Here is a 22,771-nt window from a genome sequence, read left to right as displayed (position 1 = left end):
GCTACCTACCACCGCCTCCACCATTCCCTCCATGGAAACCCGAGTCTCAGCTAGGCTGGCCTGGCTTCCCATCTTCTCAATGTCTGCCTCCACGTACCTTGAGGATGCCAGGCTAGCTAGGACGCCCAGCTATGGTATGAGAAGGGGGGTCTCGCTAACTTTCCTGCCAGGCCGGCCCCTAGCCAACGGCTTCCTGTCAGCCTCAGCCTTCCACGTGAGTGGGATTACAGGCACCAGACTTTGGCGGCCGGCTTCGGCCTTTGCGCTCCCTCACCCCTAGCTTTCTGAGTGGAACTCGAGAATGGGAAGAAGTCCGCAGTCGGAGGGACGGCCCTCCTCCTCTCCAACAGGGCAACACCACCGAAGGCAGGCCCCGTGCCCTCCGGAGGTCAAGGGAAAGACGCCACACCACTGCCCGTGGACGTAGCTCAGCAACCCGGCGAGCCCGAGGCCGGCCCGGCGCCCCCTCCTGGAGGAAGATCGGCTCCACGCTCCGGGACCTCAGTGCTTCGGGGCCAAACCGCGCCGCCGCCATGAGAGACGCTCGCGGCGGAAAGGAAGTCGTCAGTGGTGACAGACAGTGGTCCCCAGTCCTCGCGGGGGGCCCCGGGGCCCAGGCCACTCCCACAGGGAGCCCTTGGTCCGTGGCGTCCAGCGGGAGGCGAACGCGGGAGCAGCGGGCCCGGCACATCCTTGGCCAAGCCGGCAGCGGTCTCGGCGGTGCGGCCGTCCTAGTTCACTCAATCAGCAACGCCGCCAGCCGGAAGTGACGCACGCGCCGCCCGCGGTCTTCTGGCCGGAAGTGACGCGTCACAGACCCAGGTTTCCCGCCGTGCCCTGCGACCACCGCCGAGTGGCGCGAAACGCGGCCACCGAGGGGACCGCGGCTACCGTAAGTATCCGACGCCGGCTGTCCTGAGGGTTGCAGGACGAAGCCGAGAATCCACCACCACGCCAGCTTGTTCTCCACCCTGAATCCCAAGAGCGAGCCAGAGGCGGGCTCGCTCCGGTCACCCCAGCCTCAAGGGCCCAGGCTGGGGCCGCCCCGCGCGGGAAGCAGGTTTGCAAGGTGACCAGGTGGGGAAACTGCCCCGGCGGTCGACTTCCCGAGCCCGAGGGTCCCCGGGAGCCCCGCCGCGGCCCGGGCCAAAGGGCAGGGATGACGGGGTCCAGAGACGAGTACCCCCTTAGCCGTTCATTTGCAGTTAACATTACTCCGTTTATTATTTTTATCACTGAGTCGATTGAATACGCCCACACGCCAAGCTCAGAGGTCCCTATGTGCTGTCTTATGTAACTGATCTGCCTCATGCTGCAGACACTAGTTCCTTCCTTTGCAGAGGGACAAAGCTAGAATCAAGAGTGATAATTGCACATCGACCACGTAGCTGACACGGTTTCATACTCCGGGGTGTATAATAGTGGGGGTGAGGGGAATAGATTATCCCGAATACTGGGGATTTTCAGAGGCGTTGTGTACATGTGTGTTTAACCGCTTGAAAACATCCTGCAAGCATGATTAAATGTTACTACTAATCACTGTGGAGGAGTTCTGTATAAATACACAAAATTGCTGCAGTTTGCTCTTTGCAGTTTGGTTTTCTCCAGTTGAGTTTGTTACTAAAAAAAAGGTGTTTCTCCCTCTCCCTTTCTCTCTCTCTCTCTCTCTCTCTCTCTCTCTCTCTCTCTCTCTCTTTCTCTCTTTCTTTCTCTCTCTCTCACACACACACACACACTCACTCACACTCACGGTGGGTCCTGGTTTTGCTAGGAGCATAGGCTCATGAATGGAGCTGGAGGCCCAAGGAAAGGTTCTCTCTCATCTGTGGACCAAGCACTCCCACTTGCCTCCAGTTTCAACATCTGAGTCAGAGCTAGGCCTGTGACTGGAAAGGACTAGAGAAAGACTCCTTCAGCACAGTGACATACTTACCATTGGTTTTAGAAGCTTTTAAGAATCTTTGAGCCATGCACCAGTGGCTCACACCTGTAGTCCTAGCTAATCATATGAGGATTGCATAAAAGGCCAGCCAGGACAGAAAAGCCTATGAATTAACTATCAGAAAAGGTGCAAGGGGAGCTGTGGCTCAAGTGGTAGAGCACTCCCCTTGAGTTTGAACCCAGAGTTCAAGCACCAGCTTGGGCAACAAACAAACTTCCTGACATGAGATGAGATTATGTTTGCTCTATAATTCCTTCCCTACAAATAAATTCTAAGTTCCTTAAGGACTTTGGCCTCTTTTGCACCCCTCTGGACCCCTAAAATATGCATCAAGGGCATCCTGGGTTATGGTGTGATGTCCTTCATGAAGTAGTGGCTTTTGCTTTGTTAATTATGCTTTAAGGCAGAGTTTCTTTTTATCTTCCCTTTTTTCTTTTCTTGTTTTTTTTTTAGGGAATAAATCATGCAGGCATTTCTAAAAGGCACATCTGTCAGTACTAAACCACCATTGACCAAAGATCGAGGAGCAGCTGCCACTGCAGGGAGCAGTGGAGAAAACAAGAAAGTCAAACCTGTTCCATGGGTGGAAAAATAGTAAGAACATTGTGTTTTTTGCTGAAATAACCAATTCCCATTTCTGATCACTTTTTTAATGTAAGAGGGAATTATTATTTGCTTTATTTACATGCTTTCCTTGAAAATCACCTAATTACCGAAATCCCAGAACCTTGCAATTGAAAGATACCTACAGAGATGTAATTTTATTCCATTACTTTATAAATGAACTTAGTAACTCAGTCCTACAATTTTTTTTGGTGTTTTTTTTTTTTTTTTTGCCAGTCCTAGGCTTGAGCTCAGGGCCTGAGCACTGTCCTTGGACTTTCTCAAGGCTAGAGCTCCACCACTTGAGCCTCAGCACCACTTCCAGCCTTTTTTCTATGCATGTGATACCAAGGAATCGAACCCGGGTCTTCATGCATGCTAGGCAAGCACTCTACCACTAGGCCAAACTCTCGACCCCTCAATCCTGCAGTTTTAAAGATGTGAAGAAATTCAAGTTTCTGGGTATAAGTTATGATGTTTACTTTTTATTACTAATAAGCGAACATTTTTAAAGTTTAATTTGTACAATTTTACCAAAGTCACACTTAAAGTGGCACTTTGTTATCAGCTACGTTATTACAAGTAATTATAATGATCAGATGTCATTAGATGAAAAAGTGAATTATTATACAGGGTTTGCAGGCTATTTGTAGGCTTTAAGGCCCTCATGCTTTGTCTGGTTCTACCAGCGCTTATTTAAAAATCTAGGTTTTGATTACTTAAGCAGAGAGGTTTGGATTTATAACTTTTTTGTCACTTTTATTAATGATGTAAGATGAAAATTTTATATTATTGTGTTTCATATTGATTAAGCTTAGTACTTTTCTGCCTCAATGTAGTGAACCTTTTTAGTAAAGAGACCTTCAGTAAAGGTCTTCTTAGTTTTTGTTTTTGTTTTTGTTTTTGCCAGTCCTGGGCTTGAGTTCAGGGCCTGAGCACTGTCCTTGGACTTTCTCAAGGCTAGAGCTCTACCACTTGAGCCTCAGCACCACTTCCAGCTTTTTTCTATGTATGTGGTACGAGGAATCGAACCCGGGTCTTTGTGCATGCTAGGCAAGCACTTTAACCACTAGGCCAAACTCCCGGCCCCTTAGTTTTTGTTTTTTAATAATTGAGAGTTGATATTAACTATAGTTTGAGCATTTTTTTTCCTGTTTTTATTTTTGTGTATGTTCCAGTATCAGGGCTTGAACTTGGGCCTTTTATTCTTACCTGCTCAAGCTGGTACTCTACCATTTGAGCCACACTTCCAAGTTCTGGCTTTCTGTTGGTGAATTGGAATTAGGAGTCTCATAGACTTTATGCTTAGAATAGCTTTAAACCAGGATCTTAAGATCTCAGCCTCCTGAGTATGTAGGATGATAGATGTGAGCCACTTATGCCCAGCTTGATACAGATTAAGTTTATACTAACAAAATAATTTCCTCTAATTAAATTATTAAATATTTTTATCTGTCAAGGTTCATTATCTTCTTAAAATATGATACTACTTGCTAAGCAAGTATTCACTTAAGAAATAAACTTGATTTATTAGGAAGTGTTGCTAGTGAAACTGGCTCATTTTTTTGTGTGTGTACAAGCAGTGAAGATAGAAGGTAAACAATGTTTTATTCCATTAGTACATATTTCCTTAAATACAAATAAGATTTCTACCTACTTTCAATTATAAAGCACGTTTTTCATTCCATTAATATATGACAATTGTCAGTAGTTTTTTAGCAAAAGGATCACACAAGACTTTCTTGGTGTTTTATCTGGGGAGGGTTGTTTTGTTTTGTTTTAGCTAGTCTTGGGGCTTGAACTCAGGGTCTAGGCACTGTCCATGAGCTTCTTTTCCTTAAGGATTACACTCTGGCTGGGCGTGGTGTCTCATGCCTGTAATCCTAGCTACTGTGGAGGCTGAGATCTGAAGATCAAGGTTCAAAGCCAGCCCGGGCACAAAAGGACCTGAGACTTTTATCTCCAAATAATCTCTAGAAAAAAACGGGAAGTGGGGCTTGGCTCAAGGGTAGGGTGGTAGCCTTGAGCTGAAGAGCTCAGAGACAATGCCCAGGCTGAGTTCAAGCTCTATGACCCACGCACACACAAAAAAAAATATAGCACTCTACCATTTGAGCCACAGCACCACTTCTGGCCTTTTCTGCTGAAGAATGGAATCCAGGGCTTCATGCTTACCTATTCCCTATTCTCTTTTTTTTTTTTTTTTTGGTCAGTCATAAGGCTTGTACTCTGTGCCTGAGCTCTTCAGCTCAAGGCTACCACCATAGAGCCACAGCCCTCCTTCCCATATTCTAGTGGTTAATTGGAGGTAAGTGTCTCACAGACTTTAGTACACAGGCTGGCTTTGAACCTCGATCTTCAGGTCTCAGGCTCCTGAGTAGCTAGGCTTACAGTCATGAACCACCATACCCGGCCACTTGATACTTTTGTACACTTTTGTATGGCTGACATAGTATACTAAATCATCTTTCTCTCTTCCATCCCCAGTCGCCCAAAATGTGTGGATGAAGTTGCTTTCCAGGAAGAAGTAGTTGCAGTGCTGAAAAAATCTTTAGAAGGAGCTGATGTGAGTAGCAGAGAGTTCGATGTCGTTTGGAGATTTATAATTTAAATCTTTTTTTTTTTTGCCAGTCCAGAGGTTTGAACTCTACATGATCACTGTCCTTGTGCTTTCTCAAGGCTAGAGTCCTACCACTTGAGCCACAGTACCACTTCTGACTTTTTCTATGTATGTGGTACTGAAGAATAGAACCCCCATCTTCACACATGCTAAGCAAGCACTCTACCACTAGGCCAAGCTCCTGGCCCATTTTTGTTGTTGTTGTCGTTGTCAGTAGTTAATTGGTTGTTGGACTGGAACTCTTAACATTCGGTGCCTGGCTGTTGTCCCTGAGCTCTTCAACTCAAGGCCAGCTCTCTCACCACTTGAGCCACAGTTCCACTTCCCTAATTTAAATCTTTTGTTTGTTCAGCTTTTTTCCTTTGTAGTCTGCTGTCTATCCAATGCGTTTTTAATATTAGTTGTATAACCATAATTCAATAAATATTTAATGAGTCCTTAATTCTGTGTATCTTTGTTACATCTCTTTTTTCATGAGCTTTTATTCTGATGAGGAGAGATAGACTAAACAAGCAAACCTTATAAAAATGTTTTGAAAGTGTAATTGTTTACCTAACTTTAGGATTTTTTTTTGGAGGGGGCAGGGGTCAGTCATGGGGCTTGAACTCAGGGCCTCAGCACTCTCCCTGAGACATTTAATTCTGCTGATAGCACTGTTACCTTCTGCTAGGATATATAGGATAGAAATATCCTTGAGTAATTTGTGTACTTGCTTATTCAGAGACAAGCAAAACTCAGGTGAAGAAATACCAATTTTAATTGGTAATGTTGTGTTCATGTTGTGTGTGGGTGAACCGAGGGAGGATCCAGAGGATGCTAGGCCAACACTACCATTTGAGCTATGCCACAACCCTTGCAAGTGCTTTAAGTACTCAGTAAAGTCAAAGTAGGATATGGCTTTTGTGTTGTGTTCCAGATTTTTTTCCTTAAATCTGGCAGCTTTTAATTAGATATTCCTTTGGGTTGGACTTTTATTCTTTTACTGTAATTACAATATAGATTCAGTATTATTTATCTAAAATGCTTGGAACCAAAAGTTTTTTAATTTGAGATTTAGAAATATTTACTTTGGGATCCGGGAGTTTATCCTAGTGGTAGAGTATTTGCCTAGCATGCATGAAGACCCAGGTTCGATTCCTTGATACCATATACATAGAAAAAAGCTGGAAGTGGTGCTGTGGCTCAAGTGGTAGAGTTCTAGCCTTGAGAAAGTCCAACGACAATGCTCAAGCCCTGAGTTCAAGGCCCACTACTGGCAAAAAAAGAAAATAGAAAAAAGAAATATTTACTTTGTTAGCTCTTTGTGGTTGTGACAAAACACATTGCAAAACAGCTTACCTAATGACAATCAGAAAATACAAAAGGGAGAAGACGAGGGTTGGTATCCCACTATCCCCTTCAAAGTTAGACCTCCAGGGGCCGGGAGTTTGGCCTAGTGGTTAAAGTGCTTGCCTAGCATGCATGAAGACCCGGGTTCGATTCCTCGGTACCACATACATAGAAAAAAGCCGGAAGTGGTGCTGAGGCTCAAGTGGTAGAGCTCTAGCCTTGAGAAAAGTACAAGGACAGTGCTCAGGCCCTGAGCTCAAGCCCAGGACTGGCAAAAAAAAAAAAAAAGTTAGACCTCCAACGACCTAACTTCTTTCTACTAGGCCCTGATCCTAAAAGTGAAAGTAATGTTCAAGGCAGGTGACCAAGCCTTTAGTATATAAGCCTTTAGAGCACATTTAGGATGCAAATCCTAACATTTGTGTGCATATATGTGTATATATGGTGAGCAAGCAAGCAAAATGAGAGTGCAAGGCACTGACTTAAAACCCTGTTACTAACTATACACGTGTATGCATATGTATGAATATGTGCATGTATGTGTATATATGTATATATTTCATATATAAAGATATATATGAAATTACAAATTACATTAATATCATGAAAAATGTGTTCAGTGTGTCACGGTCACACTGGTACTCACAAAGTTCTGAGCCAGGTTCCAGCCGCTCATGCTTGTCATCTTGGCTACTCAGGAGGCTGAGGTCTGAAGTTTGTAGCCAGCCCAGGTAGCAAAACCTGTAAGACTCATCTATTACGCACCAAAAAAGCTGGAAGTAGAGCTGTAGTTCAAGTGGTAGAGCATTAGCCCTGATTGTGGAGCATTTTGATTTTAGATTTCCTTTTGTCTACAGTATACATTTGAACAAAAGTTAGGTTACAAAACCGTTCAGAATCCTTTTCCTCACCAGTGTTTGTTTTGCCTTGATCCTTCTTGTTAGGGAAGTTTCCATATCATTCCACAGACACAGTATGTGTGTATCTCCCTGTGTGTGTGCTGGTATTAGTGCTTGAAATCAACACCTTACATTCTTATTTGACCTTTGGAATTTTGGCTAGTGCTCTACCACTTGAGCCTCCAGTTCCCATTCACATGTATTTGCAGTCATTTGTGCCAGAATTCAACATACAAAATTCTAAATTTAATTCCCACAGCTTCCTAATCTCTTGTTTTATGGACCACCTGGAACTGGTAAAACATCCACTATTTTGGCAGCAGCTAGAGAACTGTTTGGGTAAGTTAAAAATTCACTAAATCTGTCTTTTTAAAGACTAGCTCAGCTGTGTGTGTGTATCAATTACTATCTGTGATAAGAGTGCATGTGTAAACCCTGCTTCTCCAGCATGGCAAAAAAAAAAAAATAGTAATAAGGATCAGGCACTGTAATCCTAGCTACTCAGGAGGCTGAGATATGAGGATCATGATTCAAAGCCATCCCAGGCACTGAAGAACATGAGGCTCTTATCCAATTTATCACTAGAAAATGGTAAGTGGGGCTGAGGCTCCATGGGTAGGCCGGTAGCCTTGAGCTGAAGAGCTCAGGGATAGTGCCCAGGCCCAGAGTTTAAGCCCCACAACTGACAAAAAAATAAAATAAAAAAGCCTGAGCAGGGAATCCCATGAAACTCTTCTCCATTTGTGCCTCCATTTCTGTGCCCCTTTTACCTTTCCAAAGACGTATAAACCAACAAGCAAGACAAAAAATAAAACAAAAACAACAACATAGAATCATGTTTTAATATACTAATTCTCTTTATAGCAAGCCACCTTCTGGAAATATTCAAAATGTGCTAACATATTGTAACATATAACATTACTTTGATATCTGATGTTGGATGTTAAATACCATATATTACAGTAGCTTTGTTAACATGTTTATTATACAAATTTTTGACATATACTTTTTCATTGATGAAAAATGCCTAAATGTTAACTACATAACATGAACAAAACATGTACATAATTTTGTACATAACATGTACAAAATGTTAAGTGTTGAAAGATTATGCCTGAGTTATTTGCATGCCATGTGGTGTTTCATATTTTTTTTTTGCATTTTTAAATAGGCCTGAACTGTTTCGATTAAGAGTTCTTGAGTTAAATGCATCTGATGAACGTGGAATACAAGTTGTTCGAGAGAAAGTGAAAACTTTTGCTCAGTTAACTGTGTCAGGAAGTCGTTCAGAGTAAGTGAACTTGTCCTTTCCATAATGTTGGTTATTATATTTGGTTTTGTTTTTTGACAGTCCTGGGGCTTGAACGCAGGGCCTGGACACTGTCCTTAGATACTTTTTGTTCAAGGCTAACACTCTGCCACTTGAGGCACAGTGCTACTTCCAGCTTTTTCTGAGTATATGGGTGCCAGGGAATCGAACCTAGGGCTTTGTGCATGCTGGGCGAGCGCACTGCCAGGCCCTATATTTGTTTTAAATAAAGGCTGTAGGTTGCCTGAAAAGTTAAAAGTGTTAGAAAGTTAATCCCTGAATTCACATTAATGGTATTTGGAGGTGAGACCTTGAAAGATAGCTAGAAGTCATGAGGGAAAAGCACTCTAGTGGCCTTATTAAAAGTCATTATCAGGCTTGCACTGTCATGTTCATCGCTGCACTGTTCACAATAGCCAAGCAATGGAAACAACCCACTACACTTGTATGGATACAAAAATGTGGTGCATACAGTGGAGTTCTACATAGCCACCAGACAAGAAAAAATAATGACATTCGCTGGGAAGTAGATGGAACTAGAGCAAATCATGTTGAGTGAGACAAGCCAAGACTAAAGGAACAAAAGACACATGGTCTCCTTAATATGGGGGTGTGGATGGAAACAATACAAGAGCGATGACTCAATACTCAGGTATTCTAGGTCATTGGCATGAATTTGGAGATATAAATACATCTACATAGACATATAGGTCTGTGATAGGATATATATTCTAAAGACATTGATATATAGGTCATTATGTATCTATGGCATGGAAAGACAACTTAATTTTAACTATATTCTTAAATTTATATGCCTATGATTGCATAGAGATTTTTTTTCTTGAATACTTGTTTGTAGAGTATGACATTTGAAATATGATGTAAAAACTCAATTTAATAAAGTTTTAATAAAAAAAGTTATCAGGTGATGCCATCTGCTATGTTATGATATGTAGGCCCTCAGCATATATAACCCTTCATTCTGGAACTTCATAGCCTCTAAAACTATAAACATTTCTTTATAAATTACTCATTCACAGGAATTCTTTTGTATAGCAATACAAAGTAGTACATTTTCTTTCTCCTTTTTTTGGCCATCCTGGGGCTTTTGAACTCAGGGTGTAAGCTTCTTTTGCTCAAGGCTAGCACTCTTACCAATAAGCTACATTCTCAGCCCCCTTTCTTTAAATTTAATTTTATTGTCAGGACGATGAACAGAGAGGTTACAGTTACATAAGTAAAGTAGTGAGTACATTTCTTCTTGAACATTGTTATCTCTTCCCGCATCACATTTTCATGTGTGTGTGTGCGCGCGCGCACGTGCGCATGTGTGCTTGCATGCACATGCTGATCTTTGGGCTGGCTTAAACTGAGGGCTAGCCTCTGTCCTTGAGCTTCTTTTGCTCAAGGCTTGTGTTCTACCATTTAAGTCACAGCTCTACATTTGGCTTTTGGGGGGTAGTTAATTAAAGGTAAGTCTCACGGATTTAAGTACCTGGGTTGGCTTCAAATCTTAATCCTCAACTCTCAGTCTTAAGAGAAGCTAGGATTACAGACGTGAGCCACCAGGGCCCAGCTCAGTTCCTTTTTTATGTTAAATCATACTTTTGTCTAAATTACAGAGGGCTGGGAATGGGCTTAGTGACAAAGTACTCATCTAGTATTCATGAAGCCCTGGGTTCAATTCCTCAGTACCACATAAACAGAAAAGGCCATTCTGTGGATTACTTAGTTTGCCAGTCCTGGGCTTGGGCTCAGGGTCTGAGCACTGTCCTTGGGTTTTCTCAAGGATAGAGCTCTACCCTTTGAGCCACAGCATCACTTCTGTTTTTTTTTTTTTCTAGGTACGTGATACCAAGAAATCAAACCTGGGTCTTTGTGCATGCTAGGCAAGCAAGCACTCTACCACTAGGCCAAACTCCCGGCTCCTGTGGATTATTTATTGACATGAACAGTTGTTTTTTTTGCTGTGTAAAAACTCTAATGCCCTATTTGTCAATGGCAACTGGAATTCTATTCAGGAAATATTTACCTGTGCCTATATATTCCAAGATTTTCTCTGCATTTTTCCTTTAGATTTTTGTATGAGTGAGTGAGAAATAGGGGTCCAGTTTCAGTATCTTAACTAGTTTTTCTTTTCTTTCTTTTTTTTTTTTTTTTTTTTTGTGGGTCATGGGGTTTGAACTCTGTTTAGGCGCTATCCCTGAATTCTTCAGCTCAAGGCTACCACCCTGCCTCTGGAGCCACAACCCCATTTCTAGTTTTCTAGTGATTAATTGGAGATAAGACTCTCTACATCTTTTGTGCCCAGGCTGGCTTGGAACCGTGATCCTCAGATCTCAGCCTCCTGAGTAGCTAGGATTACAGGTGTGAGCTACCTGGCTTTCTTTTCTTTTCTTTTTGTTAATGTCCCTCTTAAATTAATTATACATTCACAACCTCTATGGCGCCTAGTTTCCTACCATGTAAAAGAAAGATTGTGATAAAAGACCACTAGATCTACCCACTCATGGTGGTGCATATCCATAATCTCATATTCAGGAGATAGAGATAGAATAATTGAGAGTTTAAAGTAAGACACTTTCCAAAAAAGGCAATATAAACAAAAGAGTTGAGTGTTTGTCTGGCACTAGGTATAGTAATGTTTGAGACCTTGGGGCCTGTCACGAAGTATGAATGTGGTGAGGGATTTCAAATCTCTCTATTCCTTTCACACATTATCTTGGTATAATTTTCATCTAGTTATAATGCCATGTTTGATAGGAAAAGCATTTCATACAGAGTAGCCAAATTCATTTGTACACAAAGAGGAGAAAAATATTTACAAATCATATACTTGGAAAAGTCCATATATCCAGACTATACAGAACTTTTTAAAACTCAATAATAACTTGACTAAAAAGGATCTGAATAGGTATTTCTCAAGAAAGATTTTCAACCACCACAGCAGCTCATGCTCAAATTCTATCTACTCAGGAGGCTGAAAAAGTAGAGCTATAACTAAGGGACAGTGCCCATGTCCTGAGATCAAGCCTAGTACCGTCACCACCACCCCCAAAAAAATGTGGAGGGGCTACAAGTGGCCTCTAAGGATATGAAAAGATGATCATCAACATTAGTTATTTGGAAAACTATTTAATGGTAAGGATGTAGAGAAATAATAAGGTTCATAATATATTGCTGGCTGAAATGTAAAATGATACAATGTCCTGGAAAACAGTTTGGGAAGTTCCTCTAAATGTAAACCACAATTACCATGTGACCCAGCTATTGTACTCTTTTAGAAAAATATCTAAAAAAATGAAATGTGCTAGGCACCAATGGCTCTTGCCTGTAATCCTAGCTACTCATTAGCTTGGGATATAGAAGATTGCAAGAAGCCAGCTTGGGAGAAAAGTCCAAGAAGTTCTACCTACCAAACAAAGAGCAGGGTTCCTTTTTTTTTTTTTTTTTTTTTTTTTGTGTGCGTGTGCTTGTCCGAGGGCTTGAACTCAGAGCCTGTAGGTATCTGTGATCCTCTTTTTCTTTTGCTCAGATCTAGCACTCAGCTACTCTGAGTCACAGGTCTATTTCCAGCTTTTTTGGTAGTTTACTGCAGATAAAAGTCTCATGGGGCTGGGAGCATGGCCTAGCAGTAGAGTGCCTGCTTGGCATGCACAAAGCCTTGGGTTTAATTCCTCAATACCACATATACTGAAAAAGTTGGAAGTGGTGCTCAAGTACTAGAGCACTTTCCTTGAGAAAGCCCAAGGATCGTGCATTTAGAGTGTGATGAAATCTCATTCCTACCTAAGACAACCCATTCATTATTCTGAGTGACTGTCTCTGTTACCAAATCAACTGTCAGTATTTCAGGGTTTGTGTTTTAAATAACCATTTTAGTAATAGTCCCTCCTCCCCCCCCAAAAAAGCACAAGTTTAGTAACTTGGCAATTTTATTACCACATAGTTATAATTCAGTTTTTAGGTTATTACTAATCTTACTGTGCCTAATTTATAAGTATACCTAACAGGAAAGAACAGTGTACATGTATGTATGTTATGTACGTGTACACACAACCCAATTTTGTCTCATTTGTAACTAAGTATACGTAAATATACATATATACATACTTTTCCATTTCAAGCATTTCTGGAGAAAACCAAAAAAGTATTTTGTTGTATACAAAAAATACTTTGTTGCTGGGCGAGGTGGCTCACACACACCTGTAATCCTAGCTGCTCCGGAGGCTGAGATCTGAGAATCACAGTTCAAATCCATCCCAAGCACTAAAGTCTGTGAGCCTCTTTATATCCAGTTAACTACTAGAAAACCAGAAGTGGGGCTGTGGCTCAAGGGGTAGACCACTAGCCTTGAGCAAAAGAGCTCAGGGAGAGCACCCAGGCCCCACGACCAACCAAAAAAGAAAAAAAAATTTGTTGTAGGTGAATTACAGTATATATCATATCTCAGCAAAGCTGTTAATGAATACTACTTATTAATGTTCAACTCCTTTGTTTCTCTGAATTAGTGGGAAGCCATGTCCTCCTTTTAAGATTGTAATTCTTGATGAAGCAGATTCTATGACCTCAGCTGCTCAGGCAGCTTTAAGACGTACCATGGAAAAAGAGTCTAAAACAACCCGGTTCTGTCTCATCTGTAATTATGTCAGTAGGTATGTATACTGTTTTGAAGATAGGTTGATGCTAGACAGCCTTTTTTTGTGGTTGCTCTTAAGAGGTCTATATGCCTATCCCAGGCTGATAAAGATAGAACGTGTAACCTTCCTACCTCAGCCTTCTAAGCGCTAGATCACAAGCATGTGCTTGCTACATCTGGTTTTTAAAATTAGCGCATAATTGTGTATATTCATGCAACATTTTTATATGTATCAGAATCTGATACATCATTCAGAAGCCACTTTCCTGTTCTGGGATATATGAAGGGAGCAGCCTTATCTTGATAATCCCAATTACAGGGAGAAAAAGGCAAAATTTTAATATATTGATTTGTTCTTTATAAAGAGTTCTGAGAACATTCTCAAAAAGGACACCAACATGTTTTTCCCAATCTTTTTCAGAATTATTGAACCTCTGACCTCTAGATGTTCAAAGTTCCGCTTCAAACCTCTGTCAGATAAAATTCAACAGCAGCGGTTACTAGAAATTGCTGAGAAGGAAAATGTCAAAATTAGTACTGAGGTAATTGCTAATTATTGGTTGCTATGACTAATTCCTTTAGTGGAGATGCACAGGAAGAGGTCCTGAAAGTGATAAATGTGTGTTGCTTGCTCTGTTCTTAGGGCAGTTTTCAGCCTGACACTGCATAAGGACAATAGTTTTTAATTCTCCTAGCTAATAATTCTTCAATATTATAGGACTTCAGTATTATTGAACTTAATTTTGTTCATTTTATGTGACCCAGGAAACACTACAAACTTTTATCTCTGGCAACTTATTACAGAGGCAAAATATTGCTACCCTCCACTTGAACAGTGCTCTCCATGAAATTCTTCTACTATAGGATCAATATTCTCTCCCAAACAGAAATGTGTTGTTTCTTTGTCCACCACCAGTGGTTTTTGTTTAAAAGTTTCAATTGACTGTTGCAAGTTTAAAAAAAAATAACCCCTCTATCTCTTTTCAGGAAATAGCTTATCTTGTTAAAATATCAGAAGGAGACTTAAGGAAAGCCATCACATTTCTTCAAAGTGCTACTCGATTAACAGGTGGAAATGAGGTCATGGAAAAAGTGATCACAGACATTGCTGGGGTAAGAGTACTGGATACTTTGAAATTGTAATTATACTTACCAACAAATATAAACTTCATGCTGCAGGCAAAGTATACAGCATTAAAAGCAAATACTTCAGAAAGGTTAGAGACTATGAATTCAGACAGTTTTGGTTTTGGTGCCCCCCCCCAAAGATACAGAATTGAAATTCACAGCTGAGCTAAGAATAGCTGACACAATGACAGACACTACATGGCTTTTGTTTTGTATGTAGTCCTACTTGCAAGTGGACAGCTTTTTCAGGGAAGCAGGTTTTGCTTTTACTTGGGGACTGAATGTTGTCCTTGAGCCTCTATGCTCACTTAGCAGTAGCACTTGTGGTCTCCTTCCACTTTGACCAGATCCTGGAAGCTCTGCTCCCCAGATCACTCGTTAGTACTTTTCCATCTGTCTTTGCACTGCTCAGTTTTAATGCCAAATTTTTAGATAATACCAGCTGAAACCATTGATGGAATAGTCACTGCGTGTCGGAGTGGGTCTTTTGACAAACTAGAAGCTGTGGTCAAGGTAAGTTCTACATTCACATTCCCTTCGCTAGCTTCTCAGAAACAATTGAATACCAACCCAAATCTTTTTGTTTAGGACTTAATTGATGATGGTCATGCAGCAACTCAACTTGTAAGCCAGCTTCATGATGTGATTGTAGAGAGCAGTGACCTTTCTGATAAACAGAAGTCCATCATTGCAGAAAAGCTTGCTGTAAGTATGAGTTGCTATTGTCCACACGCCATCCAACACCTCACTGACCTCTGCCTTCCTTTCCTTATAGGATGTGGATAAATGCCTAGCGGATGGCGCCGATGAACACCTGCAGCTAATCAGCCTTTGTGCGACGCTGATGCAGCAGCTGACTCAGAACTGCTAAAAAGTCCCTATAACCTGGCTTTTTTTGTATGTGCAAATAAAGTGAGCCACACTTTTTTTAAAGTGAATATACAATTTATTATTTAACATTCAAACTTCATTAAGACATGTGCAATATGGCAATTTTACTGGGAGTTTAACCCTACCTACGATATGATTGCTTGCTGGGGTTTTAGCAACAGGGTCCATTTCACTTAGCACTAATTACTTTATTGAATAAATACAATACCAAACAAACTGCATTCAAATGCTTTCTAAAAAAAATCAATTTTAAAGGCCTTTCTATTCAGGCTGAGAAACACAGTAAAGGCAGATATGCTAGTTTAACATAATTGGCCGATTTTATACAGCTCTTATATCTTTTAGTCCACAAGTATATTATTAAATGATAGAGAACATCTAATACAACCATTTCTACAGAACTAGGAAATAAGTTTCTAAGAAAGAAAGATTTTACAGACCCCATCTTTTATACCCACCCCAACAGTCTAACTCTAAAGAGGATGAAGCCAATGACTTTCCTCACAGAGCTCACGACTAATGTCGCTTTGCTATCGAAATCTGTATTTCTGATCCGTAATGAGCATTGAGACAAGATTCAAATATTCCCAAAGAAGCACAATGCACGTTGTGGTCGCCTATTCAGCAACAGCGAGCACTGCATTCAAAACTCTCATCCCAGGAATTAAATAAGGTCAGCCACATTCATGGGCATTTCCTCCACTGTAGTGTTGTAGAAAGTCTCAATGTCACGAAGAATCCTCTTGTCTTCTTCAGTAACAAAGTTTATAGCCACACCTTTCCTCCCAAATCGACCCCCTCTGCCAATTCTGTGTAAGAGAAAGAAAAAGGACAATCAGAAGAACATTACTTCTCAGTTGTTTATGAACATGATGATCCACTTGTTAACCACCAGCTGCTGTTTACTTATCAAGGTTATAGTTCGTGCTTCTAATTGGAGCATTAGCTGCTAAAATCAGTACATGGAGGGAAAAAAAAATCTTCCTTTGCAGTTAGTGCCAAAAGGATTCAAGGCTTGTCTGGCTGCAAAAAGATTTTTATCAGGCGCCTTGAGCATTCTAATAAAGCAGATGGCAGTTTTGTGTTTGGGGTAGTGAAATTAATGCCTATACCAAAGTGGGCCAGCCAAGAGTAGTAGTCAGCCTGGGACAGATGCAAACACCAGTGATAAAAAGAGAACAGTTATGTAATCCACTCGCCGCACTTCTGGAACTGTAAACTGTAAATACAAAATGCTGTAGGTTAACTATTTTCTAAAACCTAGCAACTTTTCCAGTGGGAAAACAAATTTGGTAGGGTAAGCCCAAACTTATCACTGCTTTGTTTGCTGAGTTTCACACGTTATATATACTGAATTACTCAAACGTGTTACCTCCAAAAACAGCTCTCTAACTTCCTACAGAAACCAGACAATACAAACCACCTAATGCTCCCTAAGAAATGCTAGCATACAAAATGCCTTGGCTGGAACAACTTTTAAGTATCAAATAATCATGACAAAAGAAAAACAAATATAAATACCGACTCGCTCTTTATTCAAACAGTGTCCTGTTTCGCTTATGAATCCACGTCCTAAATTACGTCACGCCGTTTCTGAGTGCCATCTCGTCATCAACTGCTGCTATCGACTCCTGCATTTTTTAAAAAGTCTTTTTTTACATCATATAACAAAGTACAATTCAATTTATTTAGGGATAAAGCCACTATAACTAAACCAGGGATCACTGAAAATGCTGCCAGCAACACCAAGAAAATCCCAAATATAGAATCACCAAGAAAAAGCACATGGATGGACACAAGATCACTAAAAATAAAGGTCAAACAAAAACACCAAGAGATCTAAAAGCAACCTATTCTGTATCATAATCAATCTGACCAACATTTACGTTTTCCCACTTTGCTCTGAGCAGACTTCCCAACTTTTAGGTACTTCACTAAAATTAATGTCCTACTAATCTAGTCCTTGACTCGATGTTACCTTCCATACAAATCATTGTAGGAAACCAACACGTGTAATTTATTTCGCCAATGCACAAACAGTTTAAGGTGCTGCCTTCTCTTCTCACCTGTGAATATAGTTTTCACGATTGGTAGGCAGGTCATAGTTTATAACCAAAGACACTTGTTGCACATCAATTCCACGAGCCTGAAAAATACAAGTATACGTTCACAATCCTAATTCAGAAACTGAGGATGATGTAATAATGTAGGCCACAAAATTAGTAATGAACTATATGAAATGGTATAGCCCATTGTGGAGTAAGTGGTCCATTTATTCTCCCAAATAGCCCAAGTCGGTAAAGGTTATTAAAAAACCTTTCCCCAAAAATTAACTTTTGGTACACTAAAAAGTTTTAGCCAAACTTACCAACAAGTCAGTGGTGATCAGAACCCGGCTTGACCCTGATCGGAATTCCCTCATGATAACATCTCTCTCCTTCTGGTCCATGTCACCATGCTGCAAGAAAATGAACAAACTAACTCAAGAACTAGCTGCTAGGTCTACATTGAGTCTTCTCAAAAATGTATGAGACCAAGCGTCCCTGGCTGCTACAGGGATATGGCAGACAGGTATAGTTAAGAAACAACCTTAATTTGAGCAGGGGGAACGACAACACAGCACTTAGCAGCTATATTGTAGTCTAAGTCCTGCTGTGACAGACAATTGGCACTATGAAGTTAGAATACCTCTTACCAGAGCAGAAACTGTGAAGTCCCTGGCATGCATTTTCTCAGTGAGCCAGTCAACTTTGCGCCTTGTATTGAGGAAAATAACAGCCTGGGTAATAGTCAGTGTCTCGTACAAGTCACAAAGTGTGTCCAACTTCCATTCCTTAAGTATTTCAAAGAATAGATTGCATTTAGTTTCCAACTTTTTACTAGAAATTTACTTATTATCAATCAGCATATTGCACCAAATCTTAAGACAAAGGACACTGGACATTAAGAAAGAGGTCCACCCCAGTCTTCAGAATCTAGTGCAGTTTACTTTTCTTCTTGTGTGTACTCTGCTATCATTATTGCAGAAACCAAGACAGGATCCTAGTTTCTGCAATTTTAGCACAGTGCTTATACAAGAAGCAAACAAGATAGATATTATTTAACACCAAAGACAAATTACCTCTCTCTCAACATTAATATAAAACTGTTTGATTCCTTCGAGGGTCAATTCTTCCTTCTTGACCAAGATTCGAATTGGATCTCTCATGAATTTTTTGGTCACTTCCAACACATCAGTTGGCATTGTGGCAGAAAGCAACACGACCTTAAAAACAAAGCAGTTAAAGGTGAACAGAACTTTCACAATAATTAATATTAATGTGTGAGACCAAGCGTCTCTGTCTTACTATGGAATGAAGCTAGACAGAGATAGTAATGTATCGTATGCTTTAAGCAGGGGGAACGACAATACAACACTTCAGTTATATTGTAACTGTGCCTGCATTGATGCCTTAGCTTTGTGCTTACCTGAATACTCGTATTTAATTTCTGGAAAATCTCATAGATTTGATCCTTAAAACCCCGGCTCAACATTTCATCTGCTTCATCCAAAACGAACATCTTGATCCATTTTGGTGCTATTAAAAAAAGGCATTCAGAATTTCAAACTCCCAACAGCTATTGTCAACAGTACAAAGTTATGACCTTAAGAACAAACATTACTTACAAAGGTATCTTCTGTTCAACATGTCAAACACTCTCCCTGGTGTACCAACAACAATATGCGGTGCTTCAGCCTGCAGCTTTTGCATTTCATTTCGAACATTTGTTCCACCAATGCAAGCATGACAAGTTGCTCCCATATAATCTCCAAGTGCCAGAATTACCTTTTGGATCTAAAGGCCGAAAACCATAATTATTCCATTGTAGATTTGTAAACTTTTCAATACTAGTTTCCAAGGCATAATGGCAAATACTGGCCTGCCAAACAGCTTTTACGCATGCACAGCACAAAACTACTTCCAAGCTTAACAACACCTAATTCCCTTAATATCTTTACTGTCTTTGGTCAAATTTGGGATCTTGTCATCCCAGATATCAGCTAGGCATTTACAAAATTTCCTACTTTATTCCATGTGTAGGAAGGTGTAATACTGAAACAAGTTCTGTAATGACAACTGGGGCAAATATTGGCCAATTTTGCTAGTGTAGGTACTAACTCCCCTGCCTTACAATCATTTTAATGAAGTTTAAGGCTTTATTAGAAAATTTTACTGAAAAGCCAATTATGGCATTAAGCTTCAAAATCATAGCATGCAACAGATGCATCACAAACTACTGAGACAGTCAAATGGTAACATGTCACTGCAGTTTTCATGTTGCACAACTGGATTCAACTTAAAAAAATGGATATACATCTAGTCCACCATTAACAGAAAGCTTTGCATTCCACCTGCTTACAATAAACTACCTATTCACCCACCTCCTGCTTAACTTTGAACACAAACTCCCTGCATGCATGGATAAAGGATGGCAATTTGTACTGTCTTAAATTCTTCAGTTGTGAAACCTGAAACCTATGCAACACGCAAGCAGTTTTTTTTTTTGAACTACACTATCAATACCTGTTGAGCCAGTTCTCTGGTGGGGGCCAATACTAGTGCTTGGGTCTCCTTGAACTCAATCTCCAACTGTTGCAGGATGGAAATAGCAAATGTGGCTGTCTTGCCAGTACCTGACTGAGCTTGAGCAATCACATCATATCCTAAAAAAAGTAGGATACACATTTACCGATCCCACAGCAAAATTGTCACTTCTACTACACACCATGTATTCCAGTTGGAACATGATTATGCCCAAATAGTCAAGTGATCAGCAGTGAGTACTTTCTTCATTTCAGGTCAGTCCCGAAAGATGATTGCCATCATTTCACTTTAAGGAATACAAGTAGGTGCTAGTAGTCCCCCAAAGGTTATTCTCCCTTTTATGGGCCACCTCAATGCTCAACAGTGAAATTAACCTTACAAGTCACCACGTTTTCTTTTACCTTTAATGCAAGGAATTATAGCTCTCTGCTGAATAGCTGAAGGCTTCTCAAAACCATAAGCATAGATGCCTCGCAGAAGAGACTCCTTTAAATTCATATCATCAAAGTTATCAACAATCTCATTCCAGTTGCTCTGTAAGTTCGGGGGGAAAAAAAATAAACAATAAATAAGAGGACCGTCCATCTCATCCGCATCTTTTCGACGGCTCATAAAATTGACACCCATTCCTTACCTCGATGACACCATCGGGGTCCATTCCCTCTGGGCCGCCATGTTCTCTAGAGACAAGAACATTACAGTGAGACAATACAGCCCTTGACCAAGTTGCCGCCGTCCCGACCCGTGACCTTTACACAATCCCCGGGTCTCTACCCTCCCCGACGCCTCTCCACCTCACAGACCAGCGAGGCTGAGGCAGGGGGTCAGCATGAGGCATCGCGTGCCCTTCAACGGGATGGGATCGAGGGAGCAGGCCCCAGGGGTAGCCCCTTCCCCAGCTCCGAGCCCAGAGCTCCCGTCCAGGCCGCGGAGCCTCTCGCGAGAGCTCCACGCGCCTAGCTCCGCCCCTAACTCTGCGCAAGCCCCGGTGATTGACGCGGACCGAGAGGCCAGGCGAGGGGCTACGCCAACGGTTCGTCGGCACCCCGGATGCCGGCTCACTTCCCGCCGGCGTCCGGCCCGGCCGCGACCACCCGACCCTCTCATCTACAAGACCCAGAGCCCCCCACAAGCGCGGCTGGCCGCCAATCAAGCTCGGGAGCCCGGGGTACGCAGTACCTAACGCAGACTGCGCCACGGCCTCTAACAGCTTGTCACGTCCGGCTCGGGGAGCGCAGACCGCAGAGTTCGTGTGACAGTGTCCCTGGGAAGGAGGGCAGCTTCCAATCCCGCCCTCCTCCCCGCCCCCACCGGTCTCCCTGCAACCCCGGGCCCTGCCCATCATGGAAGCCTCTGGAAGGGCAGGAGGGTACCCTACTGTGGAAAAAAACAGCACCCAGCCCCTAATTCCGCGCCGCCCATCCCGAGGTCGGGCGGGCCCGCCCTCCGAGACGGATGGCCAGCACCCCAAGACCACGCCGTACCTGTTATAGTCGGCAGAACCACCAGACATGATCCGAAGGACGCCTCCGAGCCCGACTGGAAAGACAGCCGCACCGCGCCACCCGTTTTTTATAGGCTCGCGGCCGGAACCCGTTTATGGCGGAGGAATTCCTCCCCGCTCGGCGGTTAACCACAAGAAGCGCACCCCGGTGTGCTTCCCTCACGTCCGATCCCCACGGGATCGAGGACGAATATCCAAATGTCAAGTTCCCCGCACCCCCCTCCGCAAATAGGATAGCGTGGCTGCAGATCCTAGGATTGAGGGGCGGGGGGAGGAGCTGGGACTCTTTGCCTTGGCGGCGGAAGGATATAGCAGCGAGGAGAACGGAACTCCGCTCTCGCCTCCCGCCCCGCTCCTACGGGGTTTCCGCGTCCGTGACGCAGAGGCGGGTCGGGCTCCGGGGACCGCGTCGTGCGGCGCGCGGGCGGCGCGGCCTGGTGGTCGCGGTGGGGGGGGGGGTAGCGGAGGTCTGCGCTCCGGGCTCGCTGCGGGGCGTCGGGACCCGGGGCTCACACCACCGCGTTCCGCCCGGGACGGGATCGGGAAGAACCACCATCGTTGACTCCAGAACCATTGAAACAGCTCAGATCTTCAATGCGGAAAACTCCTCTGCTCGAAGAAAAAAAAAAAATCCATAAATAAATAAATACAGTAACGTCGGGCCCCGAGCGCGTCTCAGAATCTCCAGTTTGCAGGGACGATTTGCAGAACGAAGGGGGAAAAAAATAATAATACCAATGTCACTTACAGATGCCCCTGGGGTAGCAATTTTATTTTTATTTGCTTCTGGTCTTTTCTCGAGCTCTCTAGCAGCAAAATAATGCGAATGCTTTTTCACTCAGCAGCTGGAAGAAATGCCTGGTTAAAAAACATTAACTTTGCAAGTGAATAATGGCTAAGGATCAGTCATTTTTGTGAGGCTGGAATGTAAATGGGGTTTTGGGCTGATTACGCAGTGCTACTTTGGGACTAGACAGGTTTTAATTCCGGTCTAAATTCGTCTTGCTTTGAAATTCAGAGCAACGCAATTATTCCTGTTTCAATAAACTAGATGGCTCTCTAAGCTCAGAGGTTTTCAGCTAAATACAGGCCACTCTCTAGAAATAAAAAGACATTTAAACACTGAAAAAGGATATTTTAACATTGAATTTTAAAACAGCCCTACTCATGAACCAAGATAGCATCAGGAACACCCAAAAGAATATTTCCTGCTGTACTGGAAAATTTTTTTAGGTTACAGAAGATATTTGGTTCTAAGTACTATTTTTCACCCCAAAAATGTATTTGAAGTTAGGCCAAGAACTGAGGCAAAAATTAACAC

At 42.1% G+C, this 22,771-nt stretch overlaps 2 protein-coding genes and 5 non-coding genes across 9 annotated transcripts; 1 reads left to right on the top strand and 6 right to left on the bottom strand.

Moving 5' to 3' along the window:
• The first annotated feature begins 799 nt into the window (after positions 1 to 799).
• On the top strand, positions 800 to 15,402 carry Rfc4 (replication factor C subunit 4). The gene is made up of 11 exons (XM_090343542.1): positions 800 to 892; positions 2,396 to 2,536; positions 5,033 to 5,111; positions 7,653 to 7,732; positions 8,565 to 8,684; positions 13,214 to 13,357; positions 13,763 to 13,883; positions 14,329 to 14,454; positions 14,902 to 14,982; positions 15,058 to 15,174; positions 15,245 to 15,402. Exons 2-11 carry the CDS (start codon positions 2,406 to 2,408, stop codon positions 15,338 to 15,340), a joined length of 1,095 nt encoding a protein of 364 aa, XP_090199668.1. The 5' UTR covers positions 800 to 892; positions 2,396 to 2,405; the 3' UTR covers positions 15,341 to 15,402.
• Positions 15,393 to 21,536, bottom strand: Eif4a2 (eukaryotic translation initiation factor 4A2). Of its 3 annotated transcripts, none has more exons than XR_016537387.1 (12): positions 21,431 to 21,536; positions 20,581 to 20,626; positions 20,348 to 20,480; positions 19,926 to 20,065; positions 19,028 to 19,196; positions 18,829 to 18,938; positions 18,482 to 18,625; positions 18,056 to 18,193; positions 17,729 to 17,818; positions 17,427 to 17,506; positions 16,882 to 16,991; positions 16,079 to 16,169 (listed from the first exon to the last, which is right to left on the bottom strand). XR_016537387.1 is itself a non-coding variant. In XM_090343519.1 (11 exons), the coding sequence occupies exons 1-11, from the start codon at positions 21,457 to 21,459 to the stop codon at positions 16,025 to 16,027; spliced, it is 1,224 nt and encodes a 407-aa protein (XP_090199645.1). In that variant the 5' UTR covers positions 21,460 to 21,535; the 3' UTR covers positions 15,393 to 16,024. The 3 variants fall into 3 exon arrangements, 1 of the variants encoding a protein (XP_090199645.1); XR_016537388.1 differs by having other exon boundaries at positions 16,084 to 16,169; positions 16,886 to 16,991; XM_090343519.1 differs by lacking the exon at positions 16,882 to 16,991 and having other exon boundaries at positions 15,393 to 16,169; positions 21,431 to 21,535.
• Positions 17,564 to 17,703, bottom strand: LOC150069078 (small nucleolar RNA SNORA4). Its single transcript, XR_016538585.1, has one exon. It is a non-coding gene; the product is annotated as a small nucleolar RNA SNORA4 (small nucleolar RNA).
• On the bottom strand, positions 17,884 to 18,015 carry LOC150069077 (small nucleolar RNA SNORA63). The gene has a single exon (XR_016538564.1). It is a non-coding gene; the product is annotated as a small nucleolar RNA SNORA63 (small nucleolar RNA).
• On the bottom strand, positions 18,265 to 18,443 carry LOC150069076 (small nucleolar RNA SNORA81). The gene has a single exon (XR_016538567.1). It is a non-coding gene; the product is annotated as a small nucleolar RNA SNORA81 (small nucleolar RNA).
• On the bottom strand, positions 18,679 to 18,805 carry LOC150069075 (small nucleolar RNA SNORA63). The gene has a single exon (XR_016538566.1). It is a non-coding gene; the product is annotated as a small nucleolar RNA SNORA63 (small nucleolar RNA).
• LOC150069074 (small nucleolar RNA SNORD2) lies at positions 20,167 to 20,235 on the bottom strand. The gene has a single exon (XR_016538618.1). It is a non-coding gene; the product is annotated as a small nucleolar RNA SNORD2 (small nucleolar RNA).
• Positions 21,537 to 22,771: the final 1,235 nt, after the last annotated feature.

Source organism: Megascapheus bottae, chromosome 1, assembly GCF_031878675.1.
Source record: "Megascapheus bottae isolate mThoBot1 chromosome 1, mThoBot2.hap1, whole genome shotgun sequence".
Taxonomy (NCBI): Eukaryota; Metazoa; Chordata; class Mammalia; order Rodentia; family Geomyidae; genus Megascapheus; species Megascapheus bottae.
Note: the sequence above shows the minus strand (reverse complement) of the source record. Positions and strands in the feature narration are given on the sequence as shown.

Bases quoted from the DNA above. Each gene is read 5' to 3' on its own strand.
- Rfc4 (XM_090343542.1), top strand. From the start codon at position 2,406: ATGCAGGCATTTCTAAAAGGCACATCTGTCAGTACTAAACCACCATTG. The intron at 2,537-5,032 runs GTAAGAACATTG...TTCCATCCCCAG, and splicing joins GTTCCATGGGTGGAAAAATA to TCGCCCAAAATGTGTGGATG. The intron at 13,884-14,328 runs GTAATTGCTAAT...ATCTCTTTTCAG, and splicing joins ATGTCAAAATTAGTACTGAG to GAAATAGCTTATCTTGTTAA.
- Eif4a2 (XM_090343519.1), bottom strand. From the start codon at position 21,459: ATGTCTGGTGGTTCTGCCGACTATAACAG. The intron at 20,066-20,347 runs GTAAAAGAAAAC...TACTTTTTTTAG, and splicing joins TATAATTCCTTGCATTAAAG to GATATGATGTGATTGCTCAA. The intron at 18,626-18,828 runs GTAAGCACAAAG...TTTGTTTTTAAG, and splicing joins AATTAAATACGAGTATTCAG to GTCGTGTTGCTTTCTGCCAC.